This window comes from Tauraco erythrolophus, chromosome 9, assembly GCF_009769465.1.
Source record: "Tauraco erythrolophus isolate bTauEry1 chromosome 9, bTauEry1.pri, whole genome shotgun sequence".
NCBI lineage: Eukaryota > Metazoa > Chordata > Aves > Musophagiformes > Musophagidae > Tauraco > Tauraco erythrolophus.
Window position 1 is genome coordinate 15,521,785 of NC_141473.1, and position 24,032 is coordinate 15,545,816.

General features: G+C 40.9%; 1 protein-coding gene across 6 annotated transcripts in view; it reads left to right on the forward strand.

The window, feature by feature from the left end:
- Positions 1–24,032, forward strand: part of BTRC (beta-transducin repeat containing E3 ubiquitin protein ligase) — a 122,808-nt gene that overhangs the window by 46,922 nt on the left and 51,854 nt on the right. For 4 of the 6 annotated variants that reach the window (XM_086616223.1, XM_086616222.1, XM_086616224.1 and 1 more), the window contains 2 exons: positions 2,586–2,663; positions 15,510–15,599. In XM_086616223.1, coding sequence (XP_086472349.1) covers positions 2,586–2,663; positions 15,510–15,599 — 168 coding nt within the window. The remainder of the gene's footprint in view (positions 1–2,585; positions 2,664–15,509; positions 15,600–24,032) is intronic. The other 2 variants (XM_086616225.1, XM_086616226.1) reach the window with 1 other exon arrangement.

The following is a 24,032-nucleotide window of genomic DNA, read 5'->3' on the forward strand; positions in this document are numbered from 1 at the left end:
GTGTAATGCTTTCCAGTCATTCTGTCTTCACCAAGCGTAACTTACTTGCCGACAAAAGTGCATGAGCAGCGCTCCTCTTTAATAGTCTGCTATCGGGGCTGCTGTGTTGGTGCTGTAGAATGGTGAGACGCCAAGCTGTGAACCACCATATGCACTTGGCAGTCTTTGTCTGGTCTTTGTTCAGCCAACCTCTTAGCCTTGCCACCTATAAAGATAATGAATGCAAAATGGTCCTCTGCTTGCTCTTAAAATTAGATGCTCAGCTTAAAGAAAAAGTAGATAACTTGATGCTTTGCAGTAACTAGGAATTTCAAAATAAGGGCTGACAGTTCACCAGCAGCACTAATTTTCCTGCTTTTTGATGTTTTTTGAAGGAGGATCCTTAATGACTTTGGAAGGCGAGAAGAATGCAAGATTTCACTGCTGTAGAAAGGTGATTTGGAAGTGGAAATCGTTTTGACACTAATTGTAGGGAAGAGGGTGGATGTTCAGAAAGCATCCAGAAATAGTAAACAACCCCCTCACCCACCAAAAAACAAAATGCATTTCCTGGAAAGGCATAGTAATTCACCACAAATTCTTGTTTCTTGCACTTGGTCTTTTTCTTCAAAGCACAGCACAAAAATTAAAATCCCTGCTTGAATTAACCGCTTACTAAACTGTATTTCATGAGCAGAAAAGAGCAGCTTTAATGCCTGACCTTCCTTTTCGGAGATATGTGATTCTAGCTTGTATGTTTTTATGATCACAGTCCTTTCTAAGCTGGATTTAATGTAATAACTTGGTCCTGGCTGAGACCTCATATGAAAACTTTTAAAGGCTGGCCTCTTACAGTGATTTATCAGGCCTGTTTAGGATTGATTTCCATTATAAAACCCTGGTTACAGCATCCCAGATGTCATAATGCCTTGCAGGTTCTATATCTTATTTAAAAAAAGACCCTCAAAAATCACTAGTTGGTCTGCCAGCCTTGATTTACGCAGAGTCCTCCCGACCAGTTTATGACATCCCAAGTGTTTTTTTTTTTTTTGTTGTGTTCCACCACTCCATCCCTTCTTATCTGCCCTTTCTCAGCAAGCAGCTTCTACCCCTGCCCTACCTCCTGGCTGTACCTTTTCCTCCCCTTCGCCAGACCAGCAGACCTGAGCTGCCCAGACGGTGCCTGGTCACGCAGCACTGCAGTGGGCACACCAGCACACTGCTCTTCTGATGGCTTCCCGCAGCCGGCTGCTTTCTGCGAGCCCTGCTCTGCCACGCTGGCTGTTCGCAGGGCCCAGCTCCTCCTTTGCCAACAGATGCCGCTTCTGTCTCCCGAGGTGTTGGGCTGGAAGCTGGCTCTGCAAGAAACCGGGCAGAACCGTGCTCAGTGAAGGACAGGTTATTTGGGGGACAAGGAGGGAGAGGTACAGAATGCAAACTTCTGTCTTAAAACACACACTCCTCAGTTTGTCTGCAAGTAACTGGAAAATCACCCTTTTCCTGGCAGAGCTCTCCCTAAGCAGTTTTTCTGTATCTCTTTAAAACCTGTTTAGTTGCTCACTACAGAATGTGTGGGAATGTGGCCTAAGGCTATGAATACTGTGGTGATCAAACTGATTTTAGATGTGTGTGTGGGATTCCCCCAAAGCTGGCTGTCATTACTCCGTCAACGCGATGGCTGAACCTGCGAAAGGAACGCCGTCTTCCAGAGTAGCTGACTTTGGCAGTGAGGACAGGATTCCCCCCACGTACCCAGCAGTTTTTAACCAAATGTTTGCTACAGACTGTGCATATCCTGAGATAAACTATAGCCTGTCTTCACTCTAAGGCAAGTAATAATTCATTTTAACCCTGAGGTTAACAGGTCAAAAGTCTCCTGATGATCTTTCTTACTCATGCTAGAAAAGCCCTTGTATTTCTTCTTGTCCACCTTCTCTTGTCTTACTGATGCTTTCTTTTTGGAGGTGGCAGCTTAAGTTTTGGAGCATCAGTCTTTCTAGAAATTGTACATGGATGTAGAGTCAGGGGGTGGGAGTGAAAAACGTAGCCATAATGCCATACGCTACCTACACAATTTTTTTTTTTTGAAGGATCTTCTGACAACCTCTTTCACCAGAATTTAGCTCTATCATTATTTCTTTATGATTTTTGGCAGCTAAGCAGATGCGGTGCGATTAATAATTGTTAGGCAGATTAAAGGCATAGGAGCACAGAGAACAACAGTTGCACCCATTAACAACCTTTTGTTTTCAACAGGTTCCACTGTTTTAAATAGTTATTCGGGGGTGTTCAGGAGCACTGGTGTTGCTGTGCTGATCCAACCACCGTTTCAGCTTTTCAAAGTGGCCATTATTGGTCGTTTCAGCATAAATTCCCAAAGCACAGGCGGCTTCAACAGATACCTGCACAGTGGTGCATTGTTGTGTTGAGGAGGAGAAATTCTTTCTCTGCCATAACGAGCTGTTTGGCTTAAAAGTACAAGTTAGCCTCCAGTATGTGTGTGCATAAAATACTACAGCTTGTGTAGTACAAATATTCCGTTTCTTTTCTCCTCGCAGAGTAATATTAGGGATAAGAACTGAATTAAAGCTTACTTTCTTTCACAGAATTCCTCTGAGAGAGAAGACTGTAATAATGATGAGCCCCCTAGGAAGATCATTCCCGAGAAGAATTCACTTAGACAGGTATGTGATCAGTCTCTTTAAAAATGCAATAAAACTTTCTAGCTATTTGAATCCTTAAATGCTTCTGGAAGCTGAAGTCTGTGCTCATGGAAATCCTTTCTTTTTCTGCTTCGAAGTCTGAACGAGTCATATTGTACTCAGGAGAATCAGACACGCAGATTTAGCTTTCAGGAGAGTCTGATGACTCTTTCTAAAGAAATCTAGACTTCTGCATTGTGCAGTCAGCTGTGACTCTAGTTCTATCTTTCTTCATTTGATGTTCATCAAGACCTCTTTAACCTTTTCTTCTGTTATCGTTCCTGTCTTGTTTGTAGTATATTTTGCCTTGGTTCAGATCATACGTTCAAGAATCTCAAAGTGTTCTAGAACAATTAAGCTTTTCATTACCCTTAAAAGTAAATTTTCTTGGAGGTGATGTCCAGGTTAATAACCTGAAAAATGACCTGCTTTTGTTTCTTCAACGTTCATGTAGATTACTGACGGGTAGAAAGGAGAAAGGCTGGGCTGATAAAACAATCTCTTTGCCTTTTATATATAATAAAGCAAACTTCTTGCCAACTCAAAAGATCACTTTTTTTAGTCCCCGTGGTCAACAAAGGGGGCCTGACTTGTGACTTCTGGGGGATTTAAGTTGGATTTAGTGATTTCATATGCTGCTTTACACAGCACCTTGCTCGCTCTTCTCACTGCAGCCTTCAGGCAGCAGAAGCAAAAATACGTCCATGCCTCAGCTGCCCAAGTTTGCTGCCTGGTGTATCAGAGTAAAACCATTGATGAAGGTGACTTAAGTGAATACCCCAAGCCACACATTGCAGCAGCTGAGGAACTGGCACATTTCCTTCTGCATCTCAGCTACAGGAGCAGCAGTCTCAGGCAGAGGAATAGAGTGCTCCACTGCTGCTATTTCCAAGAGGATTTGTGGATCAAAGCTGTGGTAAAGAAAGGAATATCTTTTTAATATAGCGTGTTTGTGCTCAAAGTTGTTTTTGTGAGGGGTGGTGAGGTGAGTTTTTTGATTTTTTTTTTTTTTGATTTTTTTTTAAATAATGTATTATGCTCAGAGTACTTGATTTTGTGGGAGTAGGTGTCATGTGAAGGACTGCCTGTGGCTAAGACAGGTCCATCTAACAGATGTAGTCAGTGTTAAGTCTTTTAGACAAGAGACAATATGCTATGATAATGAGCGAGGTCCCAGATATTGCTGAGGAAAGTACTTTGCAGAATTGATTAAATATGTTACACCAAACTTAAATTTGTTTCTGATATTCAGCAACAAATAACAAAAGCTATAGGAAGAGGGCAAAGCTATCAGGTTCCTGCTATGTATCCCCAAGATAGTCAGAAAGGTGCCCAGCACACCAGAAAACTTTTTTCATCTTAGAGTTTTCTTATTGATGGAAAGCCTTCAGTTTCAGTAAGAAAAGGCATATGTCTCTTCTCAAAAAAAAAGTTCATCGTAAGAGATGTTAAATCAAAAGGAACACTGTCTTGTGTGCCTTCTCATCGCACTGAGTCCTTCCTTGCGATTCTTGGTTAAGGAGGGCACAAATATTCACGAGTAGTATTTATACAGATCAAGAAGGTATGGTTTGTCAAGTTGAGTTTCTGTTCTGTTACATTTCAATCTGCAGAAGTATTCTTAGTGTTCAGGGAAAGCTGGCTTTCCCATGGTCCCACAATCCATTGTAACCAAGGTGCCTAGGTATAAAGAATACCCCTAAAAAATATATTTGTACTGTCCAAATATTTCATATTGGAAGTAACTCACATGGGCATTGTTTATGACCCAGATGGTTAGCTGTATTTCGCGATGCTGTTGAGATGTTGTATCAGTCTCCATCTTTGTGTCATCTTTACAGTGACAGATGCAGGACAAAATCCTGGGCTCTTCTGATTGCGGTCTGGAGCCTTTTGTGTTGAGAACAGTGTTTGTGGACAAGTTCAAGCTGTAGTCTTAAAGCAAGTACCCTCTTGTCTAGATCATAGGAGGAGTTGACCATGATTTTTAGCCTGTAGTAGATGAATTCTTGTTCTTAGGCATAAATAGAAGCTGTCAGTGCATTTTGGAAACTCAGATTCCTCCTTTATTAGTGACGAACAAGAAGCAGTGGGGAGTTTTCCAACTCTAGGTGGAGAAAATGAGCACATATGGAGCCATGTGCTTTCTTCTGTCCTAATCAAGGAGTAAAGTGATACTTACTGGAAAGACCAGCATCTCCTCCAGAAAGGTGTGCAGAGTGGTCACCTTGTCTTACATCTGTCCATACTTTGTAAAACCAAAAAGATCTGACCTGCAAATGCTGTCAAAGCAGTAATACACAAAAAGGGCTGACTTCTGTACTAGCACCTAGTGGAAAGATGCTAACTTGGTAAATATTGAGTGTACAATTTCATGTTTTCTGTCCCTCTCAAGACACTGCTGTTAAAATTTCATTATTGGGGAACGTGGGCCTGCATGCACAGAAGAACTGAATGTGTGTATGTGGGGAGAGGAGAAGTCTGTTTACTTAAATGGTCTTTCTAGTGAAAGTGTCCACATATTTAGTACTTTTTGATTAGTTTTAGAAAATTAATGAGATGCATCAGACCACTTCAGGGGAAGTGTGATGTCTTGACGTGTTCAGCTGCTGACAAGTTTAAGTAAAGGTGCATTACCTTTTCTTTCCTTGTTTGCTGGGCTGGTACGCAGCCTTGGAATCAAAGAATTTGAGTTGAAAGAGACCTCAAAGATCATCTAGCTCCAACTCCCCTGCCATGGGCAGGGACACCTTCCCCTAGATTAGATTGCTCAAAGCCCCATCCAGTCTGGCCTGGAACACTTTCAGGGATGGGGCATCCGCAACTTCTCTGGGCAACCTGTTCCAGTGCCTCACCATTCTCATAGAGAAGAAGATGAGCCATAAATGTTTTCTCAAGTGGGTTTGTGGAACAGACATACCAGAAGGTGGAGGTAATAAGAAGGTGTAATGGTTACTTAATCATCTGAAGTTGTAAGCAGGGGCTGAAGACACCTATTGCTTAGTGGAGTGGACCTCTTACTAGGAGAAATATCATTCTTCTGTTAATTAAAATGGTTTTTGGAGACGAATATCTTCAGAAGTCTCAGCAAGTGGAGCTGTGTTGTCAGTGTGCTGGAAGTGGGAGGCATGGCCACTCTTAAGTTCAGGAAGGCAAGAGAGACATGAAGATTAGCACAGGGAAAGGAAACAGAAAAAGGCAATGAACTTGACACTCTTGGCTGGAACAGTGAAAAAAGATCGCAGCAATGACAGTAAGGATGCAGACATTCAGTTCTTGTTGCGTGCTTGATCTGACAAGATTAAATTTCGAAGGTGTAAACTGAAAATCGTAATATGGAAACAGACTTCAGAAAAAACAATGACAAGTGGCAAAAGTTTTTGGCAACTTTATTTAAGCTAACAAACGAATTTTCACACTGCAAAGTTATAAATTAATTTTAATAGGCTGATCCAGATGGTCCATTTGGAAAATGGATAGCTTGATCTGTTGAAAATTAAACTAAATTTATCTCTCTCATACTTCAAACTGAAGTAAGCGTGAGAAGAGTGCCCATTAAGTCCAGCTCATACAGATGGACCGGCAGGTCACACATGGGACTAATCTGATTCATTTTAAAAATAAATGCATGAGTTATTGAATCAGGTTCCTGTTTCAAGCCCTGCGTGTGAGAGTGTGTGTGTGTGCACACGCCACCCTTTCAAAGGAACTGGCAAATGCTTCAGTGCCTTTTTAACCTGTGTGTTTCCATTTTAATTCAACTTCCTTGCCAAAAAACATAATTAGTTTTCAGTGCCTATCATTTAGCGTTAGACCCAAACACTAGATTGATTAGGTCAGGCATTTGTTATTTTAAGGGCTATGTCTCCATTCTTCATTTATGAAGAACATGAGCTCAATAGTCTTGGGGAGAGAGCCGGCCTTTAGAAACTGGGAAGGGGAAGCTCTCTGGGGGCCCCTCCAGCCTTTTAGCTTCTGGGTGTTTTTAACAGAGCCATGAATGCAGATTTGTAAATTTATTGCAGTGCCATCTGTTTTTTTTGCAGGAGCCGTATTATTGTTGGCTCGTATCTGTCTATTGTGGTGGTCACTCCCCGGGAGCTTGCCCTCATAGTCCTAAGGAAAGTGATGAATAGTGGGGGTCAGCATGAATAGGTCACAGGGCAGCTGTCCAGGGCTGCCCTGAACTTGATTACCCCGCTGGTTTTTAAAGATGGGCACAATGCAGGTTGTTTAAAGTCCTCTCTCCCTTCTCTTCGGCAGAGTGATAATGAAGTGCCTTGTGCTGCTGTGGTTTGTCTGTGGGCAAAGGTGCCTTGTGGGGAAATGCTGGCAGCAGCGAGGCTGCCGCACCGTACCTCCTGCAAACCTCACGCTGGACTCTGCTGTCTTTCTGTAAGACTCCAGATGGAAGTCCGGGGGGAAAAAAAAAAAAATCCCTGCCTGTTACCCCATTCAAATAGGCCCCTTAGCTTTTTCAAGAATTTTCCCTCTTACCCTTTTGGCACAGAATATTACCTTGATTCACTCTTACGGATTTGAGATCCGTTTGTAAAATTACATGTAGCACTTGAAACATGCTCTAGGCTCTATCTCAAAGTTAAATCTGATCTGCACAGTCTGATCTTAAGAGTTTAAAGCCAGTGCAAGCAAACCGTAAGAAGCAGAAAGCGGTTAAAGAAGGTAGAGCAAAGGAAAGACAAAAAGTAGCAACTGTCAACCGTTCACTTCCAGCTGGTAGCCCCATCCTGCTGCTTAGGGCTTCTCTCCAGGAGTATTTCTCCTCAAAAGTATTTCTGCCGTGCAAAATTGAAGCCCTCTTTTTGCCTGGTGGAGAAGGTTACATACTGGGGAGGGAGTGAGGATCCTTCGGCTCCCTACCTCCTTTCCTCCCTCTCTCCCTCTGGGGAAGACGCTGCAGTTCAAATTTGCCTTCTGTTGAAAAGCTGGCCACGGCAGGACATACCTGGTCTGTAAAGGTATCCTGATTACTTCATCTTTTACGCTATTTACACTTGCCAGTGAGGAGTTCCTGGTTGAAAAGCCTCCTGAAATTGCTAGAAGTATATCTTTAGTCTTACTTTTCAGATTATTCTTTCTGTTTGATTTTTTTTTCTTTATTCTCAAACAACAACAAAAAAGTCATTTCCATTCCTCTGTGACAATTAATGCGTGTTAAAAAACTAACCAAGGCGAGTTGTGCCAGAGTCTGAGTTACAATGGGAATGCTGCCTTGTGGCAGAAAGGCCACTGAGCTCTTTCAGCATTAGTGCTAATAGGAATCTGTCACCCCACCGCATTTCTGCATTCCTCTGTAATTGAGTAAATTGCAAGTGTTGTCTGCTCCCCCCTGCCCTTTGTGTCCATGTCCACTTACCATCCGAAGAACGTGGGCAGTGATAAATAAAGCACTGAACAGGGCTCTCAACTCTTTGAAAGCAGCGTGTTGCCAGCCTCCTAGTTATATTTCTTTAAGTGTTTATGTTTTTCTGTATTCTTTCTCTTGTGTGGCTGGAACCCTGGGGATCCAAAGCCATGAGAGAGGCCAAGAAGCTAACAAAGTAGCTGTCCCCTTGTTAGCTTGTTCCTTTCTTCTTTAAAAAACAAGATGAAAACCATCTGGCTCAGGGCATTACATTTTCCTCCCCCATGCACCTCTATAGATGAAGAGTTTCACCTGCAGTGAGGGTTTACATTGATTAGGGAGGGAGCAGTAATTCAAGCCTCCATCCACTTCAGTGGTACTTTGCAGTCTTTAAAGGTGCTGACCCATTGAGTTAAACTGTCAAGGGAGGATAAAAAAGGAGCTTCATCCCGGGAGGTAACAGCTGCCAGGTTTTCAACACCTTGCACGCTGCTGGAAAAATGTCACAAATTGTCAATGGAAAGAAAAATCACTTGGCTGCCATCTTCCCTTAATGATGTGCCTCATAAAATGAAAGATTTAAGGGTTTAAAAGTCAGCAAGTAGCTGTCGGGGAAAAAAAATCCTGAGGGATTTTGAACAATGGGCCCAACAAGATGTATCCCGAAAGACTGCGAATAATGCATCCAAGTTGGAATAACCAGATCTGATAGGAATGACCATGGTTATCTTTGCACACTGGGACAAGAGGGAAGTGAAAGCAGCAGCAGCAGAGAAGTCTAACATAAGTCTAACGTTACCATGCCTGTTGTTTTTTTTTTAAAAAAAAAAGGAGGGGAGGAAAGTCTAATTCATAAGCCATTGAACTGAGAGGAGACATACTGTATTTCTGCTCTTTTGAGGACAATTTGTTTTCAAGCAGCTACCAGATGGCTAAATACCACAACATTTCCTTTTTCTTTTTTTTTTTTCTTCTTTTCTTTAACGAGAAATCTAGTTCTCCTTGCTCTTTGTTTTTGTTTTAATGCTTTGACGTCACTGAATAACCCCGTGGTGTTTGGGCATTGTGGCGTATTCTGTTTTTTTTGTTCCCCCCCCCCCCCCGTGCACTGATGGATGAGGAGAAAAGATCTTTAGCTTTAATGTAATTTCACATAACAAGCAGATCGAGTAAGGCTTTTCGTTTCTATTGTCTTGAGTTTTTTTTGGTTTGGGGGCCTTTTTTTTTTTTTTCTTGTTTGTTTTAGGTAAGTCATTTTAATTGTACTGAGTAATTAGAAGGTACACACTGCCAAGGGAGCTTTGTTATGGTAATTGCTCAAGAAAACCCACTCCCCAACTACCATTGCCATGTGTTGAGACACGTCTTCCCTCTAGTGGCAATATTAAGGACTCTGGCTTTCACTGTCGGCAAGGTGTAATTGCAATGTGACAAACTGTGCTTTAGGGAAAATACTGTGAATGATCTAGTTTTTTGTTTGGCTAGTCTTTATTTTGTCTTACGACTTTCCGTGGAGACTAACCTTCCCAAGGCTGGGCTAGGGATAACAAAAATTTTGTCGTGAGAAGATAATCGTGGCGAATCCTGGGTAATGTCTTACAGCTTGACTTAATTGTAGTCTTTTTAATTACCTGTTTATAAAAACGTTTTTAAATTTGTTGAGATTACTTAATTCTTTCAGAAGCAGCACCTCATTTGAAATAAATAAATAAATTGCATTTATTTTAAATAGTCCATGTGAAAGACCTTTAAAGGGTAATTAATGCAAGTCTCCTAAGACTCTAAGTAAGATGAAAGCGATCTTTCCAAATCTGCCGGAGTGATTTGTTTATATAACTTCTCACTTCTGGTGAATTCTTCTGAGTCTAATAACTTTTTTTCTAACTGTTTGGCAATTTGTGCTTAGCTACAAAAGCCCTTGTTCAAAAAGAACAGTTTAATAATCTTTTCCCTGAAAATGACTTGAAGAGAGGGTATGGGTTTTGTCTTTTTGCTTTGTTTTTATTAGTGTTATCTTTCTCTGATAAATCATGTAATTATTAACTATTGGGGGGGGAAATCTTATTGAACTCCTGGGGTGCAGCTTCTATTAAAAAGTGGAGTTTTGTTCAGGGACTGGGGATTCTCAGAATAAATGGCCAAAGAAATGGATTTCAGATGTCGGAAAAGCTGTGCACACACACACACACAGTGCCTGGAGTTCGAGGCTTCAGGTTGGTGTTCAGTGTTCATCAAGAGCTCTACATGGACAGGAGTAGAAATGTTGGTGTGTTTATGTTGGAGAGCAGGGTCATACTTTCTTTAAAAAGAAAAATGTAACCACAGACACTTAACGGAATGAGATCAGATACAGCTCTATCTTTAGTGAACCATAGTCTAGCGTCTCTGTGGCATTTTAAGCCTTTGGCTGAGAGTGAATACAGCTTTGTGGTTCCCCTGCTTCTGACATGATTTGGTGCTGCCATATATTTGTAGGGTTTCTTTTTTTTTCATTAGAGCTTGTTTTGCTATAGGGCTGCTTAACACTGTTCTCAAACGGCTTTTGCAAGGTTAAAGGAATGCAGCTTGGTAACAAGTTTGTGTCATTTTAAATATATACCTCCCAGTAAATAAGGAGGAGCCTTGCAATCAATCCCTTTTAGTGTGTTATATGTTTCACCTGACAACTAAGCCCGCTATTGATTAACCATTACTTTGTTAGATAATCTCGTGTCATTGAAGCCACTGTAAAAATTAAACTCTTTAAAATGTTTTACCCTAGCAGCAGTGCGAAAATTGAAAACTTGTTCAGAATTACAGCCAGCTTCCACAAAGAGGGTAGTTTTCAACAAACTGGTTTATGTTTGCATGCTTTATATGCAATATAAAAACATATTAAAGCACTCCAACGCAAAGCTATCTGCCTGTGGCGTTGAACCAGGCTACCATTTCAGACTGCTTTTCCTTGACGAAGAAACCTCTTATCTTGATGAAAGGTGAGGAGAAACTTGAACAGTTTTGGTGCAAATTAAATAAGAATCGTAAAAGGGTTGAGCTTTAAAGGTGAGCTAGACAAATTTGCTTTTCTGAGTCTTGGTTCTGGTTTTGATTTTCTTGGTTTTCTTCCAGATTATTCAGTGGCACCAGTTATTAGTTATTCAGTTATTCTTCCAGTTATTCTCATAGGCACCAGAATGAACGAAAGGAGGTACTCTGATGTTGCGATGTGGCGTGAGACACCATCAAATGTTTTACCTAAAATGTAGGGATCTGCATTACTACTCGATGATAGGACTTTAATTCTACTTTCAGTCAGGTCTATTCACTAGTAACTCTTAGTGAGAGTATAACAATACAGTAACTAGTAACTCTTAGTGAGAGTAAACATAACAATGCCAGATGAAACCAAATCTCCATGTCCAGCAGTAATCTTGTGTCTCACAATAGCCAGTAAACTACTACCTACAGAAGAATGTTAGAAGAGGGCAGTCTACCTTCACAATATGTTCTTCCAGCTTCTTATAACTTGACTTCATGAGCCAGATGCAGTTTCTTTGCAACATTATCGATATGTTTCCATTAAGACTTACTAAGTAGGGTGACATTAACCCTTTTTTTCTCCTGGACTTTAAGGGAGAACTAGGCTTTCATCTGTGTTTTTGCTCAAGATCTTTTTAAACGTATCGTAGAACATGCACATGAATCTTCTTTCCTCTTTTTATTCATCCCACAAGGCTAATAATGCATTCTTCTGTGAGAATGTGAAAATTAGAACAGAAGAACTTTGTAACTTTACAAGCATAGTGATGGTTGTTGAACTAAACATCACTATAGAACTAAACATCACTATATGTTTTATTCTCGAATCTGCATCCTGATGGGTTGAATACACTATGCTTACTCCTTTGAATTTTCTTTTTTTTTTTTTTCCCCACTACTTTTGTTGAGAAACAGAGCTGTTGAAAGACTAAATGGTTGTCAGGTAATTTGGCACTTACATAGATCTTTACGTCATAAAATTACTGTGTAAAAGTTGATTCTTGCAGTAAAAGTGTGTTCTTTTCTCCTTTCTGTGGCTGAAAAGATTGGGAAGGAGGGATTGAAGTATCATCGGCATGTTGTGAAAGGGCAGAGAGGTATTGAGAGTATGGGAATGCCCAGATCAGTCAGACCCACCACCCGCTCATCCAGTGGTGACTCCAGCACTGTCACTGGAAGATGCTGTTGAATGACAGCAAACAGGTCTGTGCTCCATTCCCCTCCTGCTCCTGCAGCATCTCCTGCTGTTGCACTAGGGATGTCCAGAGGATATCTCTGCCAAGTACTCCATGGACCTGCTGTCCATGGGTTTGTTTAATCCCTTTTTCCACTTGCTGATGTTGTTTCTCTCCACGGTGTCCTGGGGTGGCAAGCTCCAGAAGTTCACTGCCTGCTGTGTGAAGAAGTGTTTAATTTTCTCTGCTTTAAATTTATACTATGCTAGTTCCATCAAGTGTTACTAGTCGGTATTGAGGGATTTTATGAACAAGTTATGCTGCAAATTTAGTTGGTGCTGTTCACACTAAGATATACTGTGTGGATGAAAATAATAAAATTAAGCGATACACTGGAGTAATTATTTGTACCTACATTCTGATGTACACACAACTTTTGAATAGTGCTGTAGTGAGCTTCCTTCCTTCTCAGAAAGTTCTAGGGTTTTTAGATTTAGCATTTAGTATTTCACAGGCATTGGATTGCCTGCTCTTTTCCATTTGTAAATGTGAGAGAAAACCTGTTGTAAGGCTGGCTTTTAAGAAGCTGGCTTGCCACCAAGGTTTGTGCATACCTGTCTTGGGAGGAAAAAGACTGACAAGATCCGACTTCGGTTCATGGAGCCACAGGCTTCCCTGTCGCTTTCAGTAAATGTTTTTGTGGCTGAGCTTTTCATCTGCAAAGTGGAGTGAGTAGCTTTCTTTGAGTCAGGGCTCCTCATGAAATTTACAGGATGTAGCAGATAAGTTGTGCAGAAATACTGCTACTGGAATTTTAGAAATTAAATTGCAAATGGAAGAAATCACAGATTTATGACAAATGAGTTAAATTACACAAATGTAAACAATGAACAAAGGCTCTTACAAACTCTTCATGGTTTTTCACCTTTGGAATCTGGTTGAACTTGACTGACATGATGCTTATAAAATGAGGTTTGCATGGTATTGTTTGAACATCAGTGCAAAGCAGATGCTGTCAACTTTCTGTCCACCAGTTGAGCCACTGCATCTAAGCCACAATTTATAATGGTGTATGGCGTTCTGATCTTTCTTCTGAGGAGAAAGTGCTGTGCATACCAGAGTGATGGTTTGATAATGTTGGCAAATATTTGCAAGAGGTTAAGCTGAGTCCATCAGATGTCTGTTTGCTTGTGACCTAATCCCAGTTTGAATCTGAACCTCCCCTGCTGAAAGATGTGCTCTGTTCATCTGCACGGCACTTTGAAAGGATTCCTGTGTTTGAATTTTTCAGTTTCTCCTTCTGGATCCAGAGTCAGAAATTGCTAGCTGGCTGCTGGTCGCAGCAGATATCGATACTATAACTTGTAAGATCTGCTGGAGCCTGGATATTCAGCATTCCTGTCTGTCACTGTTGGTTTTCTGATTAGAGAGCTCTCTGAGAAGTATGACATGAACTGCTAAAGCGATGGAGAAGACAGGGCTTCTGTGCTCCTTTTTCTTTCTGTTCCATGGTGAACTTTAAAGCAGCTCTGTGAAGGAGTAAGGTGGAAAGGACTGTTATTTCCTGAATTTCCCCAGGAGTGTCGGTACTGTGCTGGACCAGTATAGATCCACCTGAGCCAGTATAGTGATTTCCCATGGTGGGCAGTAAGGAGCGTTTAATACGGATCATAAGAACTTAGGTGAATAATGTTATAAACTGATTGTGAGCACTCAGTTCCCATCAGTTGGTGCTTACTGTCCTCCTGAGCTGGAGACTTAGGAGCCCCGGGTTTGTGGATGTATCTCCTGTCGCTCAGCATAACTCGCTTTTAATCTCTTTGTGTTCTTGTCTCTGACATCCTTTGCAATATGTTCCTCTGCTGGTTTGTGTGTTGCTACTGACTACAGCTGTGCAGAGTCAGGCCTGTGGCAGAGGGGCAAAAGGGGAGATCATTTGTTGGTGCTTGGCCCTGAGAGAGCCTGGCTCTGCTGATGTAGCTTTGGAGCAGAGGGAGAGGTTTGGAGCCCTTGGCATCCCAGTGTTGCCCGCGAGTTTTGTAACCTATGGCAGGTTTGGGGTTGAATTGGTTTCACGTCAAACAAACAGAAATCCGTAGCAAGCCCTGAAAGAAAGATCTTCAGAGATTGCCTGTGAATATTACGGGGAGAGAACTGACAGGCAGTTCACTACAAATCTTTGTGCATCCTCCCCTTAAGGCAATCTTAAAAATATCATGAATGTTAGTATGTTTTACTTAGTGGCCTTGGAAATGTCTTTGTAGCAAGTTTAATTTCATTTTCTTTCAACGTGCTTCTTGGGTTTTCCCCACACAACTATTTGAGGTAGCAGCATCTTCTCTGTGGTCCACTTACTGCTCTTGCAACAAAGCAAGTTTGTGCTTGCTTTTGGGCTGCCACTTTTGCTTGGGAGCTGTTTTCTGTAAATGGCGACAGGCGCGGGGGTGTTAATCGAATACTGGAGCTCTTAGGTGCTACTATACTCCTCCTACTGCTAGAAAATGTGAGCTTAATCAAGTAGTAATTAAAAAAGTGTTGAAAGTACAGGGAGGGAGGAGCCTCCATTAGAAAATTCTGAGTTCTTCAGGTGTCTTAGTTTATATAGCCAAACCAGCCAAAGTATAATTTTAAGTATACTTCATAAGTACTGTTCATATACTGCCCTTAAAAAAGGGAGGGAATATGAGTAATGTGTTCTGCAAATACTCCAAAGTCTGCAGCTCCAGCTGAGGGTCCCCTGGGCAGGCCAGTGTATGAGTTAAAGAAAAAAGACATATTTTAAAAGAAAAAGCTTTCCAAAATTGAGAAGATTGAATATAAGTGAGATGTGGTCTGCATTTGCTCCCTTCTGATTATAATCTTCGTACTGTCCCCATGTGTTTATACCTGATAAAACAGGGGATGTTTATTTGACTTATGCTGTGATAACTAGTGTGTAGGAATCACCTTGCTGTAGCTGTTCAATTATGCAGCATTTTGTGAAAGACCAAACAACTAACATCAGATATTTTTTTTAATTTTTCAAAAGAAAATAGGAGAAAAATCTTTTTTTTCCTTTATATCTCAGAACTATAAAATCATATATATCTTCTCAGACGACATGCATGCCCTGAACATAGGCTTTCGCTTTAAACTAGTTTATTTTGGTTTGAAACGTTTACACCTTAGGAAAAAGGAAATGTAGAGTTGTTGTGGGTTCCTGTGCCAAAAATGTGGTGCCTGAAAGAAAATTGTGTTCTTCTATTCATAACCATTTTAATCTTTCTGCAGACCTACAACAGCTGTGCCAGACTGTGCTTAAACCAGGAAACAGTATGTCTAGGAAGCACTGCTATGAAGACTGAAAATTGTGTGGCCAAAGTAAGTAAGAGGATGACTTTAGTTTTGAGGGTTTTTTTTTAGCGGATTGTTCATTTTTAATCAAAGAGAAGTTCTTGTTAAAAATTAGAGTTAGAAAAAAATGTTTAAACAGAAAGCAAGGGTTTTGGGTAGACTTTTCTGTCCTTCAGCATAGAAATTTCAGATTTGCTGTTTTCTTCTGTTCAAAATAATTACTTGAGTCCTGCTATCTAAGATTGAAGGGTTCATTCTGCTATACAAGTAATAGGCTTTTCCAGTGGGATGACCTATGCCTGCCATGTAATTAGCTGTGGCAACTTCAAATGATGAATGTCCAGATACATGCTAAAAATACTGCATGAGAGCTCTTTGTATCATGGTTCCCTTTCTTAGCTACCGGAGGCGAGGTGCAAAAAGAAAGACCTTTCAATTAAAATACAGTGAATGCTGTATTTAAGGGAAAGGGAGGAGGGGAGGAGGAAGATATGGCAGTCAGAATGGTAAGAAAATGGATGTATTAGCCCATCAGAGAAAAGACGTTCCTTGAAAATTGTAGTAGATGTGATTGGAAAAGATGAGATGCCAGTAGCCACCCTCTTTTCTTAAAATCCAGCATAACTAGAGTAAAACAACACACATGTAGGACAGTTTGTGAATGGAAAACACTTGAACGGTGATGCAATATGTACAGAAAGGCTGCACGAAGGATGCGTTTAGCCTTGTGCAAGCTTCGTATTTCCACTGAAAGGAAGTTTGGAATGGGCACGCAGGACAGATCAGTGCGCGCGGCCATCTGTTACCAAAACCAGCTGGCATTTTGTTGCTCCTCTGTCACCACAAACGTGACCACTCAAAAGCCTGTTTTCTCTTTCAGTTATTTATTCCTTGGTCTTCTTGAAGTCCTTTTTTTTCATACTTTGAGTGGTTGTTAAAGGTGCCTTGTCCCTTCGGGGCCCACTTTTGTATTGACCTTTAAGATAATTTCCCAGCTAAATCTTTGCTGGTGGAATTTGGATGTCCCATTACTTTTGATTCTTGTCAGGGAATTGGCCATCATAAAAGTTTGTCATGGTGCTTGCAGGTGGCTTAGCACTCGTAAACTATGCTTGATATGCCAGGTTACCTTCCACTGGAGAAGCACTTCTGAGAGAACCTACAGATCTTGGTACAAAGTGCTAATATTTAATACCAATACTGCCATTCTTAAGATAACTGGTATTGCACACTGCTTCCTAAGGCACTTTATGATACAAAGTAGGTGAAACTCTTTAAACAAGGCACCAGAGCAGCTCTGTGACTGAATCATATTTTTGTACAGTATCATTCTGCTGCTGTGAAGCAGCTCACAGGAAGCTGACTAGAGTAAACCCATTCAGCCCCATGTGCTTTTGTAGCATCCCGTTTGACCTGATCATCTTACTAAGGAGCAAGGATGGGCAAGCACTACAGCTAATTTAAGCGATGCCTCTTTTAAATGAAATGACATACCTTTAACATCCTAATGCCCTAAATAATAAACTTTCCTAAAATTACATTTTCGGTGGCATCATGGTAGGAGGTGTGGGTAGGGCTCAAGACAGGTACAGCAAGATTTGTTTCATGTTTCCGAGGATGAATTTGAACCAGCATCATGGCGATGAAAAAGCATATGTTTTCAAGTGTTGTGTCTCTATATGCTGTAGGACAATCTGCCATCATATATGTATGTATGAAACACATATATATACATGTATGCATGCATGTACATACACACGCATACATCTTTGCCTTTCCAGCTACAAACCAAAATGAATTAGGTTCTAAGAAAGCTAGATTTCAAATTCCAGAAGCATCGAAGCATTTATAAATCCAGTTAGCTAAATGCAGATGGCTCAGTGATGGCATAGGCAAATGGCACAACTGTTAAATGTTCCCTAGGTGAAGGGCTTAAATGGGATTTAAGGAGTTCAGAGGCCTTCTCCTAGCTTTGTGCGCATGGCGAATTTTATCCTCCACGATTGATGTGTCTTACAGCCTTGGACTTTAAAATGTTTTGTCAAGAGGCTGACTACTGGAAATTTTAACTATGGGTTTCTTTAATAGCAGCGCTTTTTGTAAAGGGATTTCATTTTTTTTTTTTTTTAAATGGCATTGAAAGACAAAAAAGATTACTCTGGAAATTGTGATTTACCTTTTCTGATTTTGCTGTGCAGTATCAGCCCTGACTGGGAGCCACAGTCAGCATTATCACGTGCTTGTCAAATGTGTCAGTCTGCAAGGGACAATGTTTTTTCTGAAAATAAAATTTCCAATTCTTCACCTACTTGCAAAAAAGAAAATTGTGCTCTGTTAAGACTGTATTAATGCCATTTGCTGATCATGTGCTTGATGTTTCTAAAGTTTGTTCAAAGAATGACGTGCAGTTTCTCCTGAGGCCACACACACCAATATTGAGATACCTTTTTTCAGACTGAAGTGCTGTCCATCCATCAAGCTCTCTTGTGAAGGAATGCTTCTGAATAGGACTGTCAGGTGTAACTTACCAACCTAACAACTAGAATTCTTTTTAAAATGGAAGGAAAAGAAGTTTTTAACACACATATATGCATTTTCAAGTACGGAGAGTAGCATAGGGCTACTGTCTTTTTGACCACTCAAGGAAGTCTGTGTTTGTTAGGAAACCTTGTCTGCCTGGCCTTCTATACACTGTTATGCTGACTGTGGAGCCAGGTGCTCAGTGACTTTTGCAAACCTATGGATTATCTAGTTTTATTCAGGCATTTAAAAATAAAGCTGGAATATCGCATTCAGATGAATCTCTGTATTTTGTTCTTAGCCGTACTTTTCTGGTATTTGTCCTCTGAAACTCCATTGATGGGACTTGAGCATGTCTGGGTAGAAGCAAATAAGGAGCAGAGAAGTTGTTTCAAGTGTGCTTATGTTTTGACTGAAAAGGTGGATCTTGAATTAAAGATTATATATTGTGGTGCACAGATGTCACCTGTGTGATCTGCAACATTGTTTCTCTTCTATCCTCAGGAGTTTTTCCGTTAATTTTTTGGCATCTTTTTGTGCATTGCGTTTCAGTGATCAACAGGTCTGATGTATATTTAACCTAATGTCTTTAAAAAGGAAATGAAATATCTGTGGTTTTATATATGTATACACACGCACACATATGTGTATATATATAAAATCCTTCTGTTTGTCTCTTTAGATACCAAAAAATGTCTGAGAGAGGATTTATTTTTTTTTTATGATACTACTGGTGTGCAACCACAGTTGTACAGCTTTCTCAGGAATTGATGCTAGGTGCTTAAATAAGGTAGAAATGTAGCATGAACCTGAGCTCCAAGGACAGGGTGTTTGGTTTTAATGAGGCTTATTGAAATCTGGCCAAATGAGCATCTGTTCCTATTGTTTGTTCCATATTTTGTAAGCCAGTATCTTCAGGCCAGATAATGGTGTTGGTGTGTGCTTCATCCTCAATTAGAGAGGGGTACAGTTGAAAATCCCCTGGCATCTGGTATGTCACTAGGATTCTTGTGATGCTCCTGGGTGTGCAAACAAGTCTCTTTTCTGCTCTGTGTCTGGGACCATTTACTTTCTGTGATGACCTTCACACTTTCTGTTTGCTGTGCATTGGGGGATGCTCTGATGTGTCTCCAGTCTCCTTGGTGGAGCCTTTGCTTGGATGGATTGTATAAATCCCTATTTTCAAACAGAGGTCTTGCCTGTTCACCCTTTCATAATGTGGACTGTATTAGGTTTGAGTTTTGCTATTCTCTTGAAGTTCATTAGATTTCGCACTTCCCTGAATCATGGAGATATGTTTCTGATTCAAAGTGCCCTTTTCCTTCCCAGCAAGAGTCTGGTGTGCAGCTGATCTCACAGAGTTCTATAGTCAGTACCCATTTCCTTTCCTCATTAGATAGGTCTTTACTGTTTATTAACTCCTGCAGTCAGTTCCAGTTCGTCTGTATCAGCTATATAAAGAAGTGTTCTCAGTTTCATTTTGCACATTGAGTTCTTTACTTCATGTGCCAGAGATAGGCACCCTATGGCATACCTGCCAGAGACAGCACAAAGACACTTTCTAAATGGCATAGAGCATCCCCAGGTTTCTACTTAGTTCTGAACTCAGCAGCAGCTGGGAGAGCTTCTCTGCATCTGTTAAGCATGTTTTTAAGGTTCCAGCAGACCAAGGGACTTCTCAGGGTCTTTTAAGCATGTTGTGTCTTCTAGGGAATCTTTGATTGCTGTTCATCATACTTCTAAACGTGCATGCTGCAGTGGTTACAGTGTTGAATTAGGAATCTAGAAAGGGTTCATACCCTTTATTTTTAGCATTGTGATTTTATTCTCTGTGGCCATGATGGCTTTTCTTGGCCTTTTTCAAAAAGGGATCTGAATAATACTCTCCTCACAGAAATATTGTGAAATTTAACTATATGACGCTTTTTTGGCCCTTGGATGAAAAGTCCTGCTTAAGCATTTAGTGATGTTCTGCCTGCTCAGCAAGCTGTTTGTCGTGTCTAGGGGATAGAGCTATGCTCTGCTCAGTTCTGGAAACACAGAACAGGGCTTGGCACTTCAAGTATGCTAGGTGAAATTTTCTTTCAAAGATGCAAGGTATTATTTAGCTATAGCTACACATTTTACATTCAAGGATGATTCAGCTAAAGCAAGGGGTAATGGAAGTAGCTGGTAATTGAAATCTACTTTCCTTTGTCAGTTTTCTGCATCGCTACTTCCTATTTTTTAAAATAAGAATAGTCTGTGCAATAATAACATTGAGCTCACAATTTTTGTGTGAATTCAAAGGAGAAACCACAAGTATTCCTTAATAAATAAACGTTTAGGGTTCCAGGCTGGATGTTCCAGTTGGCATTAGGACAAATGGATCTGAAGAGTGTCCCTCTTGTGCTCTGAAGTCCCTTTATGTCACAGATTGATGGCTTCTCTTTCCTGAGAGTGTCCCTGCATTTACTTTGCGTGAACAACACAACCAACTCAGAGTTCTGCTGTGATATACCACTGAGTCGGTATATCTTCAGATAATGCATAGTTTTCCGGTGCTTTTGAAGCCTTTCCAGTCCTTGAGATTGAAGTTAGAGCAATTTATTCATGAACAAATATTATTTGACTAGCTACATTCAGTTTTGTGACACTCCTTCCGCTGTCTTAATGAGAAAGTATGTTCCTCCATACCTTATTTTTTAGTATTAAGCTTCTGTGTAATGACGCAGAGGGGCTCTCAGTGGACACGCTTCCAGCTCCAGGCCCCTCAGTGGCAGCGTCCCCTTTTGTGCCTTAAATATACCTTCCTCGGAGACGATGGTTTTTGAGGCCGTTGCAAACTGGATAAACGCTGCCTCAGCCACTGGCTAATAGAGATTTAAGCATGTCATTTTGCCATTCTGTTGTAGGTATTCTCTCTAAAAAGAGGGTGATATTGCAGGGACATTGCTGGGATTACTTGATGTTTAAAAGGTGCTTTGAAACCGTGAATTCTGAGTATTTAGACAGCACAAATAGAAAACAATATTGGAGTTTATTTAAAAGCTTTAACCTAATGATGATCTTCCTTTCTTAGTAGTATGTCTACTTTTGTCTTAATTGCAAGTTTCTCATTTTTTATATATATACGGTTTTTTTTAGGTCAAGACAATCTTTATGCTTTAGCTTCCCCTCGGTCTAATAACCTCTTCACAAATGACTGAGAAAGAAATGTGATATTCGAGCTCCCCCCACCCCACCCTACCATACACATTCTCCAGATTTTGATAGACTTGTTTTATTTATTTCCAAAATTATATCCGCAGGAAACAAGCTGTTTAAATTCAGATTATGCTGAAGCAAAATGGTCCTGGTATGAGAAGCAACGTGCTGTTTTATGAGCGCAGAGTCCCTTTTCTCATAACTGATTGATAGTAAATATTTTCCTGAAGAATTATTGCCAACCATGAACAGTGCAACTGTTTCACTTTTTTTTTTTCCATGCTACTTGCTGTACCAGCCATTGTCTGTAATTAAGATCTACAATTCACAATGCAGACGTTTGCACTTCCTCTGGGTCTGAGCTATTTATAAGGCATTTCAGCTGTTCAGAGTTTCTTTTGAGTGTTAAACTACATGTAAACAGGCTTCTGTAGTCTTCAGTTATGCACACTGTGGAATGGTTGCCATTTCTGCTTCTCTTACCACCCAAAATGACTTTGTGTGTCAATGAAGCCACAAATTAAAAAAGAATAACACTTCTTTTTTAAAAAATGCAGAAGAGACTTTGAAGAAATATTAATATAATGGTTAACTCATAAATTGCTTTAGAGTGTGTTCTGGAGATCAGTTCTCAGAGCTCTGCAGTAAGGATGAACAGGTGATATGCAAAATATAAGGAATCATTTCCAAGGTTTGGTCAACTCATTGGAGATGTTTTTACTTTTTGGAGCCCTGGGTTTGGAATCTTGAGAAAGGAAATGATGTTACCTGTGAAGCTGAGTTCAGTAAATACTGGAAGAGTTCCCACACAGATCTTAGAAACTTCTTCTCAGTTTGACTGGTTATAAGGAAAAACTTTTGCATGGTGATGACAGTCAACTGGAACAGGTTGCTTGGTGGAGGCTCTGCAGCCTCCATCCTTGGAGGTTTTCAAGACCAGGCTAGGTGAAGCCCTGAGCTACCTGGTCGGGCCTCATAACACACCCTGCTTTGAGCAGCAGGTTGGGCTGGAGAACTTCTGAGGCCCCTTCTAAACTGAATCATGCTGTGATCCTCTCAGTATACAGACAGTGAAGATTTAGGAGAAATCTTTTAAAATTCAGAAGTTGACCTGACATCCTTAATCAAAATTCCCCTGCACCTGTATTGTGTGTAGTGTCATGTGCTGTAGTTCCACCCCAAGTTTGCTGATTTGGCGATTGATACTCTGCATAAAGAATTACAGCCTTGAGGTCTTCGTTCAGGTCCTGTCATGTTAAGTTTGTGAGGAGCATTCACCACGATAAGAGTTATCAGACAAACTGGACTTGCACTTCTAAAGTACTTTGGGGTCTTTTGTGCTGGAAACGTGAAACAGTTTGGAATCCAAGTCATGGATGGCTTTAGTGGTTAATGGCAAACACAAGGTATGGCTTAAGTAGTCAGCTGCAGTGGCAGCACCCTCAGATGGTAGAGAATAAAAATACCATCATTGTGACATTAACTAGATGTATCTTCAATATTTTTCAAATGGAAGAACTGAAAAGGTTGTTTGAAAAATATGTCCAATTCTTGTGCTAAAGCTTGTGTTGTGAAACGCTGGAATAATCATTTCCTCCTGTTGTTCCCACTGTAGGGAAGCCATTGGTGTGACCATGCGTCGCATTTCAGAAGGCAGAGCAAGTTCTGAGTTTAACCTAGCAAGAGAGCTGCTGAAAAGGAGCCCGTGTTCGTAGACCGATGGGGGTTAACGTGGGGTAGGCTCCAGCGTCTTTGCTGTTGGGAGCAGACGGGGAGGGGAAGCAGTGCGGAGCGAGTTCGTCGTCAGGCGCGTGCTGCAGCATTGCCCACTGATGCATGCCGGATCACCCGCACGCAGAGATCACATGGCTCCTCCAAAAGTCAAACGATCAATTCGCCTCGTTTTGGCTCTGTACTTAATGCACAAACAGTGCGATCTGCAGGGCTGTAATTGCATTGTTAGGGCCAAGGAACAAGCCTGTGCCTTTTCAGCAGACAGCTGGCAGGGAAAGAGGCATGTTGTTAGGAAAGAGAGAGGCAAGGCAAATAAAATTACTGCTAACGCTCAGAGATCGGCAGGAGTCCTACTTGCCTAATCTTACCGGTGGGAGCAAGCGGCTGTTGTAATCCAATTATAGCAGCATAAGCAATTTGTTAGACACTCCGCATAATGTAACAATTTCCCAATAAACTCTGACTTGTAATAACGTCGGCAAGAGCCCACATAAATCTGCCCGAATGGTGGGGGCTGGAGTGTTCGGCTGGGGGCTTGTAATTTGTGCCATCAGCACGTTTTGTAGAGTGTGGTGTGGTGCAGTCTTTCAGTGCAGGAATTTTAAGGAGAAAAGCATGGCACGCCCCTCCAAGAGAAAACCATTACCAAGGGTCAAAAGAGATACCAAACAAAGCTGGGAGGTGGCTTTTCTAGGAGGGAGGAAAAACCAACCCCCAAACACAAGGCTCTAGCTGATGAGGATTTGAAAATATTAAAAAGCGGTAATGAAAATTGTAGCATTTTAAATTATAGCAGAGAGAGGAGGAGGGACTAGAATTACATCTGTTTTGGAGGGGGAGGGAGGAGAATACGCTTTAAAATTTAAGCTGTTTAAATATTAAAAAAGAAGCTCAAGTGTTGAAAGGGATGCTTTGTGCTTACAAGACAGAGAAGCCACAGATCCCGTCCCAAGCAATTCATAATCTGCAAAGGGAAAAATTAAACCTTTTCTGGTATCCAGTTACTCTCCCGTTGTCTTT